Raw genomic sequence first — 18,990 nt, 5'->3', positions numbered from 1 at the left:
TTGTCCTACCTCGCACCCCTGTCCTAAGTGACAGAAGTTTAAGCTTTAGTGTCTTAAAAGATAAGAGGTCTTGATTTTTTTAGGGGAACTTGTTTCCTAAGAATTGCAAACTTATATTTGCCCCCCGGAAACTCCTTTTTGTGATGGAAAAATTCTACAGTGTATGAGACTTCCATGGTTTTACTTGACGGAGACAAACTGTTTTCCTTGTAATGTGATAATTTGCACTCCAGAATGTCTAACTGGGACTTCTAAAGTGCTAAAACCCCACGTTAATTATCTTAGGAACCAAAAGTAGAAAAGGTGATTGCTGTTTTGCCATTTAAAAAGAGGTCTATAATATTAATTCTATACAGTGTTCTGGAATTCTGTCTTACGTTTTAAGAACCTTCATTCAGTTTTTCACCTTAACCAAAGCTACAGCTGTGTGTGGGCTCGTTGATTTAAGCATTGCTTACTTTTTTCCTCCTCCTCTTTAGGTTATTTTCCTTCATGGATTGGGAGATACTGGGTAAGTACCATTATTAGTAACAGTACTTAAATGGGGTGAAAGGTTTAGTGTCTTAAGAGGAGGAAATTGTATTAAAAAGTATTGCTAGTAATGTTTTACAGAGAGTGGTAAGATCTAATCTTCTGTGTTTTCAAAAGTCCCAGAATTTTCCCATATCATCTTGAATTTATCATTTTTCAGCTCCCATTTCTAAAACATATTAAAATTGTAATACTCCTTGGTTACTTTGGGTATTGGATACCAGAGATGAGTGGAATGTTTGTAGAGGCGGTGTGCAATTGAGATCCTTCCAGAGGAGTTAAAATTTCAGTACAGGTTGGGAGGGGCTAATTGATTTTGTTAAAAGGCAATATAAGTCATATAGAGTTCTGAATGAGGGATTAGTTGATCCCTTAAAGAAGAAAATCAGTTGAAGGGCAGGGGAGACAACTCAAAGATTTATTTGGATCTAACAAGTTTATTGTACTAACTTTATGATTTATCTATTACTTATTTGAGAGTTTTTTAACAGTGATTATCTGTTTGAAATTTAGGTAAAATATGAATGCTAAGTTCATATTGTAAATTGCAACTCCAAATTGTATTTGGAAGAAAGAAGATAAATTCATTTTGATAAAGCAACCAAAACACTAGTTAATGTTCTTCAAAATGAAATATTGGGTAGGGTGCAGTGGCTCAGACTTGTAGTTCCAACTATTCTGTAGGCTGAGGCAAAAGCAACACTTGAACACAGGACTTTTTGACCACTCTGAGCAACATAAGAGACCTGGTATCTAAATAGATGTGTATGTGTGTGTTGAGGTGGGGGGGTTGTGGCTCAGTGGTAGAGCACTTGCCTAGCATGCGTGAGGCACTGGGGTCAATCCTGGAACCACATAAAAATAAACAAAATAAAGGTATTGTGACCATCTACAACTAAAAAAAAAAGAAAGAAAAGAAAAATTAAAAAAGATAGGCAGGCAGGTAGGCAGGAATTGGGCTAGATTAATTCTCTCTTCTAAGTATTAACCAGGCCTGACCCTGCTTAGCTTCCAAAATCAGCTGATAGGATGTATTCAAGGTGTTATGGCTTTAGACATGAGCTAGATCCGTTCTTTAAAGTGATTATTTGTATTCTTTCATCTCTGCTCAGTCAAATATGGAATTATAGGAAAGGTTGTAAGACTTTCTGGCAATCGATAGTCTGATGAAAATGACAGATTTTCATTTTACTGAATGGAAGCCAGGGAGATGCTTGCTGTCATATAACCTTGTCCATAAGGAGAACTTCTGGGTCTGAAGAACCAATCCAAGCAAAAATTGCCTCAGTAGAGGCAGAGTCTCTGTGGAGTCCAGTATAGCCAGATTCCAAACTGAAATTAAGAGTGGAGATGGTGAAGAAAATCAAGATAAAATCAAGATAAGATTAAAAAAAAAAATACCAGCAGCATCTGTGACATCTTGATTTAAGTTTATGTAAAACAAAAAACTAAAGGTCTCCAATTCTGAAAATATGTCATAACCTAACACTGAAGAAAAGTTGACTCTGTGTTGGTTCCATGATGAAATTCAGACCCAGCCAATCTGTCAAGTGGCAATTTAATGTTTAACTTTCACAGAATACATCTGAACATCAAAGTGGTGTAATGAACTGTGAAACTACTATTTGAAGAAATACTTTTAGATCATATTGTATTGCAGGAAATCAGTTTTTTTTTCTAAAATAAAAATAGTGTTTGTTATGGTTTTGAAAATGTTACATTTGTATTGTAAAAAAAATTTTTAAATGCAAATATGTTTAAAAAGAGAATGAAAATAAGTTGAGATTCCAAGACCCAGAGATAAGCTCTTTTTATCTCATTTTAAGAAATGCTTTATTTTGAAATAGTTTCAAATTTATAGAAGTGTTTCAAGAATAATAGATACTCAATATCCTTTACCTAGACTTACTAATCTCTGTACTTATGAAATACACACTATGTTTGCTGTACCCTTTGAGACTAAATTGCAGATAAGATTCTTTACTTCCGTATACTTTAGCATAATCTCTTAAGTAATGTAAACTAAATATAAATTAAATGCTGTATGAATATATAAAGAGTCTCTTGTATAACCACAGAACAGTTAACAAATTCAGGACATTGAATATTATCTAATATACTACATATTCAAACTTTGCCAATTTGTTCCTGTAATGTACTTTGTAGCCATCTTTTCCCCCTGCAATCCAGTTCCTATTCACATGTTGCATTTAATTGTCACATCTCTTTAGTCTTTAATCTGGCAGAATTTCTCAAGCTTTTTTGTTTTTGTGACATAGATAATTTTACAAAGCTCGGGCTAGTCAGTTTGTGTAGTATTCCTTATGATTAGATCTATCTGTGCATTTTTTATATGAATACCATAAAATCGATATGTCCTGTTTATACTGTCATATCAAAAGATGAATGATGCCATTTGTCCCACTATTAGCATTAACTTGAATCACTTGATTAAGGCGGTGTCTTCCAAGTTTCTCTACTGCAGTTATTTCCCTTTGTAATTAAAAAAGCAAGTTGAAGGAAGATAACTTTGAAATCATGTAAATAGTTCCTCATCAGACTCTCACGTAGCATCTGGATAAATCTTACTTGAATCAATTATTATTATGATACTTTTAACTCCATCCTTTTCTGTTTTTTACTTTGCTTCTTTGAGTTTATTTAATGTGGACTCAAATTTATTTAATAGGCTATATTTTACTGTTGTGTTTTAAATTTTTTAGCTTTAAAATAACTTCAAATTTATGTAAGTTATAGAAATAGCATTTTCAGCTTTATATACCTTTCACTTAGATTGCTCAATTTTTAATATTTGGAACCATAAGAATAAGTTGCAGACATGTTGCTTCATTCCTCCATATTTAATAAGAGTGTGTGTGTGTGTGTGTGTGTGTGTGTGTGTGTTGTAGTGTAAGGATTGAACCTAGGGCTCATGCTAGGCAAGAACTCTACCACTAAGCCACATCCCCAACCCTAAGCGTGTATTTTTAATTGCAGGATACTCCCAAACAACCACACTATAACCATCAATCAAGAAGTTAACACTGATTTAATGCTTCCATCTAATTCATCAACTGCATTCACATTTCCTTCATTTGACTTGATTTCTAGTATTGACCCTCGTCGCTCCAGGATCTAATCCAGAGTCACATATAACATTTAGTTATCATGTTTCCTTAGTCTCCTTTAGTCTGGTATAGTCCTTCCTTGTCTTTCATGACCTTTTTATTTTTTAAAAAAATACAGGCCATTTACTTTGTAGAATGTCCCTCAGTTTGGGTTTTCTGATGTCTCCTTGTGATTTGTACCTTTTTGTCAAGAGTACCTCAGAAATGTTGCTGTACTTGTCTCATTGAATTATCTCAGGCACATATTATGCTGATTTAAAAAAATTATTTATTCTAATTACGTATATATGACAGCAGAATGCATTTTGATTCACTATACACAATTGCAGCACAACTTTTCATTTCTCTGGTTGTACACAACGTACGTCACACCATATGTGCAGTCATACATGTACCTAGGGTAATGATGTCCATCTCACTCCACCATCTTTCCTGCCCCTATATTCCCTCCCCTCTTCCCCTTTTGCCCAATCAAACGGTCATTCCCTGTGTAAGACAACTTGAATGAAATAAATGACAGATTGAACAAGAGTGTAACCCTCAGAGAAAAATACATCCAATACTTTCAGGATAGTGCTCATGTCTTTTGGATATATTTTTATCATTATTTGCAATTCCTTTGCTTTGATTAAAACAAAATTTTTGCCAGGATCATCTTATATTTTTCCTGCTCTGTTTCTGGACTTAGCCATTTTTCTAAGAGTCTGGGTGCTTTCAGTAGAGAATTGTATTTAAAAACCAAGATCTGCCGGGTGTGGTGGTACATTCCTGTAATTCCAGTGGCTCAAGAAGCTGAGGCAGGAAGATTTGGGGTTCAAAGCCAACTTCAGCAACTTAGCAAGACTGTAAGCAACCTAGCAAGACCCTGTCTTAAAATAAAAAATAAAAAGGGCTGGGGATGTGGCTCAGTAGTTAAGCATCCTTGGGTTCGATCCCAGGTACAAAAAAAACAAAAAAAGAATCAAGACCTTGAGTACTGTGTGTGCTGATTGCTTCGGTTGTTTCGTCTAATTCTTTTAGTGTACAGGGCAATGAATGTGTCTATATACATATGTTTATAAAAATACATCTATATCAGTTTTGATATTTATAAATACTAAAAGTCTTAAGTTTGAATTGATTCCTCATATTCTATCCCAGCACTCCAGATTTATTATAGCTTTCCCCCTTTCAATATCTGTAGTTCCAAGAGGAGCCTGACTTCTACTTCTGCAGTTCTAGCAGTAGTGCAGCTCTAGTGTGCTCTTTCTACCTGCATTAGCCCACAGCTGTGCTTCCTACGTGAGACCCTTTCCCCACCAACCTTTTTTTCTCCCCAGTACTGGGGATTGAACCCAGGAGCCATCTACCATTAAGCTACATCCCCAGCCCTTTTCCTTTTGAAACAGACTCTCACTGAGTTGCCAAGGCTGACCTTACACTTGTGTTCCTCCTGCCTCATCCTCCTGAATGTTGGGATTACTGGCATGTGCCACCATGCCTGGCCTCCCCCTTTCTTTTTTGGTATTTGTTTTGCACTAGAGATTGAACCAAGGGGCGCTTTACCAGTGAGCTAAGTCCTCCTTTTTATATGTTATTTTTAGGCAGGGTCTTTCTAAGTTGCTGAGGCTGATTTCGAACTTACAGTCCTCCTGCCTCAGCCTCCTGAGTCTCTGGGATTCCTCCCACCCTTTGAATGTGATAGCTGAAAACTCAGTTCCAATTAAGGAGAATGAAGGAGGAAGAAAGGACAGGTGGACAGCTCAATCCTCTTTATGAGCCACCATTCTCACCACCACTACACCCCAGGCCTCCATATACTCCAGGAATTAGGCTCTGTACTACCAGTCTTTGTGAGATTTTTCTAGGCTGAAGAGATTGTGGAAGCACAGAAAAGAATGTTTTAAAGATAAAGAACTGATCTACTGCTAATGGATCACATTTTACTGAGAGGTCAAACAACGTGAGGATTGTAAATAATATAGGTTTGGCAACATGGATGTTTTGTGACCTTGCTAAGCTTGCTAGTCTTTCTATAATCAAGATCTAATAGAGCCAGGCGCCGTGATGCATGCCTGTAATCCCAGCAGCTTGGGAGGCTGAGACAGGAGAATCTTCAGTTCAAAGCCAGCCTCAGCAACTGTAAAGAGCCAAGCAACTCAATGAGACTCTGTCTCTAAATAAAATACAAAATAGAGCTGGGGATATGGCTCAGTGGTCGAGTACCCCTGAATTAAATCCCCAGTACCAAAAAAAAAAAGAAAAAGAAAAGAAAAAAAAAGATCTAGTAGAATTATAGAGATTTGAAGATTCTTTACACAGAATGAAAATCCTTCAGTTTAAGCAAAAAGTGGGATTTGTGGATAAGGATAGTTCATTATAAAAAGTCCATGAAGGCAAAGATTTTAAAAATTTATCAAGATACAGTTTATATACTATAAAATTCACCAAAAGGAATTTGTTGTTGTTTAACTTATATAGTATCCCAGGGCTAGAACAGTACAGAGTATTTGTTGAACAAATAATAAATAAATGGGTAATTAAAGGGCAAGACACACAAGGCACATCGATTATCACATATTTTAGTTTTCTAGGACTGCTGTAACAACCACAAGCTGTAGGGCTTAAAACAACAGAAATTTGTTCTCACAGTTGAATAGGTCAAAAGTCTAAAAACAAGCAGGGCTACATATGCTCCCTCTGAAGGCTCAAAGAGAGATTAGTCCTTCCCTGCCTCTTCCAGTTGCTGATACCCCTGGCTTTCTGTGGCCTGAGACAGCATGTCTTCAGCCTCTGCCTATCTTCATATACCCTTCTTTGCTGTGTATCTGTGTTCTTTCCTCTGGTATAGAGACACTGGTTACTGCATTTAGGACTCACGTAGTCCAGTATGATCTCATCTCCATCCTTAACTAGTTAATATCTACAAAGAGCTGTTTCCAAATAAGATCTTACTCTGAGGTTCCAGATGTCCTATATAAAAGTGGGACACTTAGGTTATTCTTGCCACCTTTCCCTGGTCTCACAGTTTCTCACTTTGGCTTCTTTCTGTATTTGCATAATTTTCTCTGCTGTCACATTTTCCTGTCACCCCAGCTCTGACTTTGTATCACTCGTAGATTGGGTTTTCAGTCTTATTATTTGACTTAGTATTCAGTCTTAGTTTCTTATTTGACCTATCTTATATCACTTTACTATTGGTCAGTTAGTTGAAAAGACTGATGAGGATTTAATAGAAAGATTCATAAGAATAATATGCTGTAGGGAATGTAGAGAGTGGCATTTTTGTATGTGTGAAAATTTTAACAGAGTCACCCCTTACTACCAGATAGCAAATAATGCTTTAGTTACTTTGCAGTTTTTTTTTTAAAGATCACAATTAAGAAGTAAGTAGATTGGAATGAATTTATTTAAAAAAATTTTTTTTAGTTGTAGGTAGACACAGTGCTTTTTATTTATTTAATTTTATGTGGTGCTGAGGATCGAACCCAGTGCCTCACCTGTGCTAGGCAAGCACTCTACCACTGAGCCACAACCCCAGCCCTGGAATGAATTTATAATATTTCTTGTGTTTTGCCCTCGACTCCTGGATCATAAACCTTGTTTGTGCATGTCTGTGTTTTGTTTTCCTTCTTTTTTGTGGGTGGGCGGGTACCAGGGCACTTCGCCACTGAGCCATATCCCCAGCCCTATTTTGTATTTTATTTACAGACAGGGTCTCACTGAGTTGCTTAGCGCCTCACTTTTGCTGAGACTGGCTTTGAACTCAATCCTCTTGCCTCAGCCTTCCAAGCCACTGGGATTACAGGCATGCACAACTGCGCCTCACTTCCTTCTTTTTTCTAGTAATAAAATGAAATATATTCTGATCTAGAGTTCTAAATATTAAACTTTAATTGAAGCTTTGTATAGAACTCTTAAATTTGAGATTTTCATTTAATTTGAAAATTATTAAAAGGACTGGACACAAGTTGACAGTACTTTTATATTATTATAGTTAAAGTCAAAATATTTTTATAACCTGTAAGGATCTTCAGGATTATCTAGAAGTTAGCTCAGGTTATGGATTGGAAAACTGAGAAGTTCCAAGGAGTTGATTCTCATAGGTTAGTATACATCAAAATCTCCTGAAGAACTAAATTGTTGGGCTCCACTGTTCGAGTTTCTGATTCATTAGTTCTGGGATGGGGTCCAGGAATTTGCTATTGACTACAGGTCCATTGAACTACATTTTTGAGAACTACTAATGCCACACTTCTAGATAGTGGCAAAATTGAGACTAGAACCCCAAATTCCCATTTCTTTTTCTCATGTACAATTCCATATAAAGGTTCTTAATGTATCTTCTGTGTAACAGAGATTGGCAAATAATGACCATTTCTGTCCTGTTATTTGTTATCTTTATTTATTGAGGTGTAATTCACATACTGTAAAGTCTACCTTTTTAAATTATGCAACTTAGTGGTTTTTAGTATTAACCATCTTAATTAAAACCACCTTAATTATATAATATTTACAATATTCCAAGAAGAAACCCCACATTCATTAGCAGACTACTCATTCCCCTTCTTGGCAATGACCAATCTCCTTTCTTTATCTATGCATTTGTTTATTCTGGATATTGCATAGAAATATGATTAGTAGGCTGGGGTTGTGCCTCAGTGGTAGAGCACTTGCCTAGCATGTGAGAGGCATTGGGTTCAATCTCAAGCACCACATTAAAAAACTAAAAAAATAAAGGTGTTGTGTCCATCTACAACTAAAAATATAATAATAATAACAAAAGAAATATGATTAGAATAGTATTTGTTTTTTTGTTTCTGACTTTTGCTTAGCGTAATATTTTTCAGGTTCATATATGTTATAGTATGTATATGATTGAATTTCTTTTATGGCTGAGTTAGAATTTCATTGTATGTGTAATACCACATTTTAAAATTTAATCAGTTGATGAAGTATTTGGGTTGTGTCTGACTTGTAACTGTTATGAATAATGCTGCTCAGAACATTGATGCATGCACATATGTATTCAGTTCTGTAGGGTATATATATACCAAGAAGTAGAATTGCTGAGTCAATGATAACTCTACATGTAACCCTTTGAGGCACTCCCAGATGATTTTCACAGTGATTGTACAATTTTACATTTCTTCTAGTAATATATGAAGGTTCTGATTATCTGTCATTTTTTATCTCATTTTCTAGTAGCTATTAATGTTGAACAACTTTTCATGTGCTTCTTGGCCATCTGTATGCTTTCTTTGGAGAACTATCTATCCGATATATATTCACATACTTTACCCATCCCACCCCAATGCTTGGATCAAACCTAAGGCTTCATGCATGCTAGATAAGCATCTACCACTGAGCTAGCCCTGAACCTGTATTTATTTACTTTATTTTGAGACGAGGTCTAGCTAGATTGTCCAAGCTGGCCATAAACCTCTAATTCTTCTACCTCAGCCTCCCAATAGCTAGAATTATAGACGGTGTCACCATACCCTTCTACTTTGCCCATTTTTTACATTGAGTTCTCCTTTTATTGTTGACTTTAAAGAATTTTTTATATATTATGGACATTAAACTCTTTTCAGATATATAATTTGTAAAGCTATTTCATGGGTTGTCTTTTTATTCTCTTGCTACTAGGATCCTTTGTGGCTCAATAGTTTTTAATCCTGATGAATTCCACGTCACTTTTTTTTTTTTTGGTTGCTTATGCTTTTAGTGTTATATCAAGAAATAATTCTCTGAAAGGTAGTAGAATACAACAGTTACTAATATGGCATTATGTAAAAATGTGGATGTGTAACCGATGTGATTCTGCAATCTGTATTTGGGGTAAAAATGGGAGTTCATAACCCACTTGAATCTAATGTATGAAATATGATATGTCAAGAGTTTTGTAATGTTTTGAACAACCAAAAAAAAAAAGAAAGAAATAATTCTCCAATCCAGGGTCATTAAGCATTGCACAGTTTTTCTTCTATTTTATAAGCTTAGCTTATTTAGATCTTTGATCCATTTTAAGTTTATTTTACATGAAATAAGGGTTCACCTTCATTTTTTTTTCATGTGAATATGCATTTATCTCAACATTTGTTGAAAAGACTCTTCTTTTCCAACTGAATTACCTTGGCACTATTGTCAAAAATTATTTGACCACAGGGCTGGGGTTGTGGCTCAGTGGTAGAGCACTTCTCTGGCATGTGTGAGGCACTGGGTTTGATTCTCAGCACCGCGTATAAATAAATAAAATAAAGGTCCATTGACAACTTAAAAATATTTTTAAAAAATTATTTGACTATAAATGTAACAAAACCCACTGTAGAGTGCGTATGTGTGTGTGAGATGGGTAAAACATCTTACAGTTTCTCCTCTGTCAATTCTTTCATGATTCCCATAGCTAAAATTTAATATTATCCTTTCCTCCTCATTTTTATTTTCTACATAACTTTTTTGTTGTGCTTAAATTTTTATTTGAAAGTTGGTGCATTTATATCTTGTTTCTTCTACTAGATTATAAACTCACTAAGAACAGTACTTTTTGCTGGAAATTTTTTTTAACAATTTATTTATTTATTTTTCCATTACAATTCTTAATACACCTTTATACCACAATTTATCATATCTCTGATTATATATAAGGTATGTTGACACCAAATTCACATCTTCATACATGTATTTTGTATAATGATGAGAGTTTCCTTTCACCATCCATGCTATTCCCTTCTCCCTCCTTTTCCCTCCCACCCATATTCCCTATCTAGAGGTAATCTTCCTCCCTTCTCTCCCTCCCAACCCCATTTTGAGTCACCCCCCTTATATCAGAGAAGACATTTGGCATTTGTTTTTTTGGGATTGGCTAACTTCACTTAGCATAATCTTCTCTAATGCCATCCATTTCCCTGTAGATGCCATGATCTTATTCTTTTTTATTGCTGAGTAATATTCCATTGTGTATAAATGCCAAATTTTTTTATCCATTCATCCACTAAAGGACATCTAGGTTGGCTCCACAGTTTGGCTATCATGAATTGTGCTGCTATAAACATTGATGTTGCTGTGTCCCTGTGATATGCTATTTTTAGGTCCTTTGGGTATAGTCCGAGAAGAGGAATAGCTGGGTCAAATGGTGGTTCCATTCCCAGTTTTCCAAGGAGTCTCCATACTGCTTTCCAAATTGGCACACCAATTTGCAGTCCCACCAGTAGTGTATGAGTGTACCTTTTTCCCCTCATCCTCGCCAGCACTTGTTGTTGTTTGTCTTTATAATGGCTGCCACTCTTACTGGAGTGAGATGGTATCTTAGAGTAGTTTTAATTTGCATTTCTCACCATGCACAAAAGTTATCTCAAAATGGATCAAGGATCTAGGGATTAAACCGGAGAGTCTGTGGTCTAATAGAAGAAAAAGTAGGCCCTAATCTCTATCACGTGGGGCTAGGTTCCAAATTCCTTAGTAAGACGCCTGTAGCACAAGAATTAAAACCAAGAATCAACAAATGGGATGGAAAAAACTAAAAAGTTTTTTCTCAGCAAAAGAAATAATATGTGAGGTGAATAGGGAGCCTACTTCCTGGGAATAAATTTTTACCCCTCACACATCAGATAGAGCTCTAATCTCTAGGGTATATAAAGAGCTCAACAAGATAAACACCAAAAAACCCAAATAATCCATTCAATAAATGGGCCAAGGACCTGAACAGACACTTCTCAGAAGAGGATATACAATCAATCAGCAAATATACAAAAAAATGCTGGAACTTGAAATCATAGTTTTGCACAAGCTGGGCAAGCACCTGTTACTGAGCTTATTAATCCCTAGCCCTTTTTAGTTTTTGTTTTGAGACAGGGGCTTGTGAAATTGCCTAGACTGGCCTCAGCCTCTGGAGTTGCTGGAATATGCACTATTGTGCCTGGCTCATGTACAATTTTTGTTTAATTTCTTTCTATTTTTTTAAAATGATATCTTTGATTATAAAAAGGGCATTTTCTTGAGCTAGGCCCCTGACTAGAGCTTTTGGTTAGATTTTGTATATTGGGGCAGGGGCAAAGGGGGACAGTGGTTTTAAAAGTAGTCAAGAGAAACAACATATCTTATGAATAAATAATAATTGTGGGGTTAAATTTTGGACACAAATAGGAGTATAATCATAAATAGTCAAGATTTAAGGTGAACCTTTGCTTCATTGTCCATACATTTGGGTCAAATAATTGAAAGACAACTTATCTCCACCACCCTCTCTTATCCCAAACAAGTGAGTGAACCAAAACATCTTTGATGTTTTCCACAGTGAACTCCAGCTTTTTTATTCAATTTATGCATATATGGGAGCTACAAATGGTCAACTACGGAGAAAATGACCAAGGTTTCCTGTATTAAGAACAATTCTAGGGCTGGGGTCATGGCTCAGTGGTAGAGTGCTTACTTCACATGTGTGAAACACTGGATTCAATCCTCAGCACCACATAAAAATAAATTAATTAAATAAAGGTATTGTTCATCTACAACTAAAAAAATTCTAAAATTAACATTGGATTTAAAATACTATCTTACTGTTTCTCTAGTCAACATAGATATGTGGTTACTTTTCAATGAACTTTATAATGTGGCTTTACTTTGTAAATATAAGGCAGTAAGGCTGTTATCCTTCCTACTCTGCCCTGTTATGTCCAGCTATATGATACATAGTAATGTCTTGAGGAATATAATTGAACCTGTGTCCCATTTAGAGTAATAAATAGGTGGAAAATTGTTTTATAAATGTGATTTTTAGTGGCTGCATTCCCAAAGCTACAATTAGCTGAAATAACACCATGATGTTTAAGGCCTATTTAGTCATCCCTGAGGTCATTAGTACAGATCCTGAAGTAGAAAATAAACTAATGATACACTTAGAAATTGAAAAGAGGAAAACAGAAACAACATACATAAAATTAGCATTTGCAGTGACCTTGGAAAGAACATATCACAGTCATATTAAAGCCTATAGTAAATTGAAGTGTAAAACATAAAAAGCAATGAAGAACTCATTAAGGGGGTTTAGTAAGTACTTTAGTAAGTACTTGAGTCATTTAACACAGCACATACCTTTACGTTTTTCTTTGCAGATGGCAGAAGTTGATTTTATCTGCAGAATCTATAATCTTGTCTTAATATGATTTCCCAAATCTTTTCAGATTAATCTCAGATCAGCCAGCCCATTGTCCTCAATTTTATCTTTGTACTGCTTATCCAAATTCAATAAAGTCTATATGAGCAATGAGCAGCTGGGATCCCACAAAGGCCACACTCAACCCAATTCCTATGACCTTCATTAGAATCGAGTTTGGCAGGTAGAGAAGAGTATACCAGGTGGGTTTTTTTTTTTTTTTTTTTTTTGCAATGGTTACTAGGGTTCTTAACTCATTTTGGTTCAATCTAGGTGCCTATTTGAGTTGGATATGCTATTTAAAAAAATATTTTAAAAATTGTTTTGGGGTATAAAATAGATATTTCAGTCTTAAATGTTCTTCTGGATAGATATATATATATGCCTATGTAATCATCAATATGATATAGATACAGAATGTTCCTAGCCCTCAAAAGTTTCCTTTATTTGCAGTCAGTACCCTCTCATCCCCAGAGGGAATCATGATTCTGACTTTTGGTATATCCTCTTCTGTATCCAGCTCCTTTTGCTCATTTTATTTTGATTTATCAATTGGAACATAATTCTTTACTATACATACTGTTGTTTAACTCAGTATTTTTTTTTTTGTAGATGTGTTTTTTATACCAAGAAATCCCATAGTGCTGTAATATAGCTTCCCCAATCTTTTATTGCATGTGTTCCATTGTGCACTCAGTCCTGTGTGTTGCTTGTGCTTGCTGATATTGCTGTGCCTGTGTTCTCTATATGTGTATGTATATGTGTATCCATACATATACACACACTCATCTGATGATATGAGTCTTTTATTCGTGAGATCATCCTACAAATGAGATCTTTCATCACAATGAGTACTCCATATACATTTCCCATGCACAAGGACACTTATTTATCACTCCAAATTAGGAAATCAGCACTGATCTAACCCTACTGTTCAGTCAGACTTTTTGCAGTCATTTTGCCCCGTATTAATTACATCCTAGTTTTTACTGCAATATTGACTTAAAGAATGTAATTACATAGGTATCCTTTATTATTGACTTGAGTCATGACGATAATATATCAATATGGTTGTTATTCTCAATATATTGTAAGTCACAGAGAGGAGGGAGCATATCTTTCTCTCTATTCCTTGTAGCACCTAGCCTAAGGCTTTGAAGGTAGTAAGGATCATCCAATGAATTGAATCCTTAGAATCAAAATGAAACAGTTCTACCACATATGTATTTGTTAGAAGAGAGATATGTGTCCTCTTTCTGTGTTCAGATGCAATATAAAAAGTTTTTGTTTTTGTTTTTAAAAGGCAAAACTGAGTGAAAGGGCAGTAACATCTCAATTGGGTAGCTCCCTGCTACCCTCACCTGTGTCTATGCAGGCTGGAACCTGTTTAGTTGGGTTAACAAAAACAGGATGGCAGCTTGGACTGCCCAGTGCCAATGTATGCAGTGGATTCCAGGATGCTGTGAAGGTGTGCTGCTGAATTGAACCTAAGGCCTCATTGCCGCAGTCTGGCTGGGCACAATTCAGGAGCCACTTGTCAAAAGAAACAAACACACACACCACACCACACAGCTCCTCAGGAAAAACCCTCAGAGCCCAACTGCCACCACCGGCTTCCCACAAGCCTCTGCACCTCCCCCACTCCTCCTGCTCTTGAGGCTGATTGGCTGGGTCACGTGGGCGGAGCCAAAAAAAGTCCCCCAATGAGCAGCTCCCTGGTCTGAAAGGGCGGGGGAAACAGCCCAATGAGCATCACCGCAGAGGAGCCAATCAGTTGGCAGCTAGAAATTTGCTGGGGCCACTGTGAGCCAATCATCAGCTGGCAGCTGGAAGTTTGCTGGGGCCCCTTCAGCTGTGGCTCTCAACACCTCATGCCTGCTGGACAAGCATTTCTACCACTGAGCACATCCCCAGCTATTTCAGTGGCCTCTAATATGTTCATCACGGATTATGCAACTTCAGCAATTTTAGTACATTTTCATTGCCCGCCAAAAGAAACCGTATATTTTTTAAAAAAAATTTTTTTTTGAGAGAGAATTTTTTAATATTTATTTTTTAGTTTTCGGTGGACACAACATCTTTGTATGTGGTGCTGAGGATCGAACCCGGGCCGCACGCATGCCAGGCGAGCGCGCTACCGCTTGAGCCACATCCCCAGCCCAAAACCCTATACTTTTTAATTATCACTCCTAAAAGTCCCACGCCCCCAGTTATAGGCAGCCACTAATCTGTTTTGTATCTATATAGATTTGTCTAACTTGAACATTTTATATAAATGGAATTACATAATACATGGTCTTTTGTAACTGCCATCTTTCATTTAATATTTAAAGATTCATCCATATTGGATGACTAATGCTGCTAAGAACACATGTGTACAAGTTTTTATGTGGACATATGCTTTTAGTACTCCTGGGTGTTAGACCTAGGAGTAGGATTGCTGAATTATGCAGTGACCTCATGTTTCCCTTTGGAGGACTTGCCAGATTTTTTTGGAAAAGAAGCTGCATCATTTACATTTCTACCAGCAGCAGTTCTGATTTTTCTTCACCCTCTTCATCTCTTGTCTTTTTTATTATAACCATATGGTAGGTATGATGTGATATCCAGCAGTGGTTTGATTTGCGTTTCCTAATGACTGATGATGCTGAGCTTCTTTTCATGTGCTTGTTAGACATTTATGTGTCTTTGGAGAAAGGTCTACTCAAGTCCATAGCCATAGCTTACTTTTAATTGGGGCATCCCTCCCCACCAACCCTTTCTATTTATTTATTTATTATTATTTTTAAAAATGTTTTTTTTATAGTAGATGGACACAACACCTTTATTTTATTTTTATGTGGTGCTGAGGCTCAAACTCAGTGCTTCACACATGCTAGGTAAGTGCTTACCAACTGAGCTATAACCCCAGCCCCACCTTTGTATTTATTTTGAGTCTTTTTTTGAGACATTTTCTCACAGATTGCCCTGGCTGGCCTTAAACTCCTGAATCACTGGGATTATAGGTATATACTACCATACCCAGAAAAAGGAAGCATTTTAACATGAACAGTCAATGACATTTAGAAAATTTGCCATGTTGTGCAATCATCACTACTGTTTAGTTTCAAAACATGAGTGTAAGCATCTCAAACCCATTAAGTAATCACTTTCCATTAATGTTCTTTGCCCCTTGGTAACCTCTCATTTGCTTCCCATAGCTATGGATTTGTCTATTCTGGATATTTTATATAAATATAATAATATAATTATAGACATATCATGTCTGATTTCACATAGTATGACATATTTGAGATCTATACATTTTGGACATGTATCATTATAGTAATTCTTTTTTGTGCTGAAATAATATTCCATGAGAAATATATTAGTCACTCACTGTTAATGGACATGAGTTGTTTCCTTCTTTAGCCTTTTAGCTATTGCAAATAGTACCATTATGAATATTTATGTGTAAGTATTTGAATACCTATTTTCAGGTTTCTTGAGTATATACCTAGGATTGGGATTGTTGGATCATATAATAATTCCATATTAATTTTTTTTTACTGGGAATTAAATTCAGGGGTGCTTTACCACGGAGCTATATCCTCAGCCATTTTGAGACAGGGTCTCACAATTTATAAATTGCTTAGGGCCTTGCTAAGTTGCTAAGGCTGGCCTCTAACTTTCAGTTCTTCTACCTCAACCTTCTGAATCTCTGGGATTACAGGCCTCTGCTACCACACCAAACTTATGTTAATTTTTTTAGGGACTACCAAACTATTGTACATAGTAACTAACCATTTTACACTTCTGTCAGCAATGTGTAGTGGTTCCAATTTCTCTGCATCCTTACCAATTCTTATAATTTTAAGTTTTTTTGAAAATTATTTTATATCCATCCTAGTGTTTATTAAAACCACCATCTCATTGTAGTTTGGATTTGTATTTCCTTCATGACTAATGAAGAGCAAGCATCTTTTCCTGTGATTGTTGGCCATGTGTATATCCTTGAAGAAGTGTCTCTTCAGGTTCTTTGCCCTTTTGTAAAATGGTGGGGTTTTTTGTTTGTTTATGAGTTTTAAGAGTTCTGAATGTATTACAAATATTAAACTTTATTAGGGATATGATTTTACAAATATTTTTCCTATTGTGTACATTGTCTTTTAACTTTTTTCATAGTGTCTTTTGAAGACCATCAGTTTTTCATTGTGATGATTTCTAATTTATCTATTTTTTTTTCTTGTGATTATGCTTTCAGTGTCCTAAGAAAACATTACCAAGTCCTGGGTCACAAAAAAGTTATGTATTTTTTCTGGAAATTTTATAGTTTTATCTACTATATTTAAATCTTTGGCCTATTTTGAGTTAATTTTTATGTATGGTGTGAGGTAGCAGTCTAGCTTCCTTCCATCTCATGTAGATATCTACTTTCCCATTTGTTGAAAAGATTATTCCTTCACCATTAATATGGGTTTTGCCGGGGTAGGTTTGGTTTGGGTTTTGTTTGTTTTTCAGACAGTACTAGGGATTGAACCTAGAGGCACTCTATTATGAAACCACTGAGCTACATTTTCAGCTTTTAATTTTTTTTTTTTTTTTTTGAGACAAGGTTTCACTAAGTTGCCAAGGCTAACTTTGAACTTGCAATCCTCCTGCCTCAGCCTCCTGTGTTACTGGAATTATGGACATGTACCACTGCACCAGGCTTGTTCTGGTGCTTAATTGACAGTATATGTGAGGGTTTATATTTGGATTCTTGATTGGCTTATTTATCTGTCTTTGCCCCAGTACTACGGCTGTTGATTTTTTTAGTAACTTTTGTTAGTCCTCCAACTTTTGCAAGATTGTTTTGGTTATTCTGGGTCTCTTGAGTTTCCATGTGCATCTTGAATTAGCATCAATTTCTGCAAACTCATCTGGGATTCTGATAAGGATTGTGTTGACTCTAGGTTAATTTAAGGAGTACTGCCATATTAAAAATAGTGTTTTCCAGTCCTTGAACATAGGATGTCTTTCCATTTATCCAACTTTTAAATTTCTTTTAATTTCATGTTTTGTAGCTTTTAGAGTAAAATCTTTAAAATAGATACCCTGACATATACCCACAACATACACACATGAACTTGCACATGTACAAATAGACTGGCTCATACTTGGTGTTATGTACCGTTGATACTGTTATTTTAAATCTTTTTATGTCTTTAACATTTTGGAAGAGGTGGATTAAAACAGAATAATAGCTTGCCAAAGTATTCAAGACTTATTTCCAAAAAATTTTACAAAACAAAGACCTTTATCCTTCAGTAGAGATAACATGTAAAAAAAGCATGAAATATCAAGTGTAAATAAGCAAGAAACTGAACAGTATGTCCCTTCTGTGCCAAAACCATGATCTGTTTCTTATTTGATATACTTGAAAGGAATTATACCAAAAGATTAGCTATTTCTGGCTAGGATTATTAGGATTTACATTTTTCAGTTTTTCTGTATTGTATTTTAAGCATGTATAAATTTTTGCATATATATATATATATAAGGAAAATGTTAAAGTTGTTTGTAATAATGTAAGCATGCAGAGATGTTAGAAAAGTGATTTACTTTATTCCTCCGAGGCTTTTTCCAGAGTTATATGTTTTGCCTACTTTATGGGGATCTGGTTGTAAAAAATATGCATATGAATTTTCAGAAAATTAGGAAACCTAGTGGAAATATATGAAGGAGTATACATTGCTGTTCAGAAATCATGAGAGATAATCTTTATGTATAGATAAAGACTAAATAACAGCTTTGTTTAGGTTGTTTCTAGATTCATGGTGGTGTTTTAATAGCTTTGATGGTCCACATTTAAGGTATTTTTAGGAACTAACATTTATCCTCACAAAATTTCTAAGTACTATTTTTTTGCAATTTAAAACAGTAGTTAATAGCATTATCCAAATAATTTCTCCACCAGGCACGGATGGGCAGAAGCTTTTGCAGGTATCAGAAGTTCACATATCAAATATATCTGCCCGCATGCGTGAGTATTTCTAGTCTTTAGGCTTTTGTGGTTCAAAATCTGGGGAGGAACAATTATAATAGATTTACTTTTTCAGAAAAGCATTTGAATATAATTAATTTTTATCCTTTAAATCTTCAGTTTAAGATTAAAGATTAGAACTCCTTAAAACTAATTTCTTAATTTCAGAATTTCTTTTTTTTTTTTTTTTTTTT

At 35.5% G+C, this 18,990-nt stretch overlaps 1 protein-coding gene across 2 annotated transcripts in view; it reads left to right on the top strand.

Moving 5' to 3' along the window:
• The first annotated feature begins 441 nt into the window (after window positions 1-441).
• Window positions 442-18,990, top strand: part of Lypla1 (lysophospholipase 1) — a 34,367-nt gene continuing 15,818 nt past the window's right edge. The window contains exons 1-2 of one of the 2 annotated variants that reach the window (XM_015485791.2): window positions 442-511; window positions 18,731-18,796. Coding sequence is in view for 1 of the 2 variants with exons in the window: in XM_048782897.1 (XP_048638854.1) it covers window positions 18,737-18,756 (20 nt within the window). In the remaining variant the exon portion in view is untranslated. Of the gene's footprint in view, window positions 512-18,730; window positions 18,797-18,990 lie in introns of those variants that run through there. The other variant, XM_048782897.1, reaches the window with a different exon arrangement.

Source organism: Marmota marmota, unplaced genomic scaffold (genome assembly GCF_001458135.2).
Source record: "Marmota marmota marmota unplaced genomic scaffold, marMar, whole genome shotgun sequence".
In the NCBI taxonomy this organism is placed as follows: Eukaryota; Metazoa; Chordata; class Mammalia; order Rodentia; family Sciuridae; genus Marmota; species Marmota marmota.
This window is presented reverse-complemented; position numbering and strand designations above follow the sequence as displayed.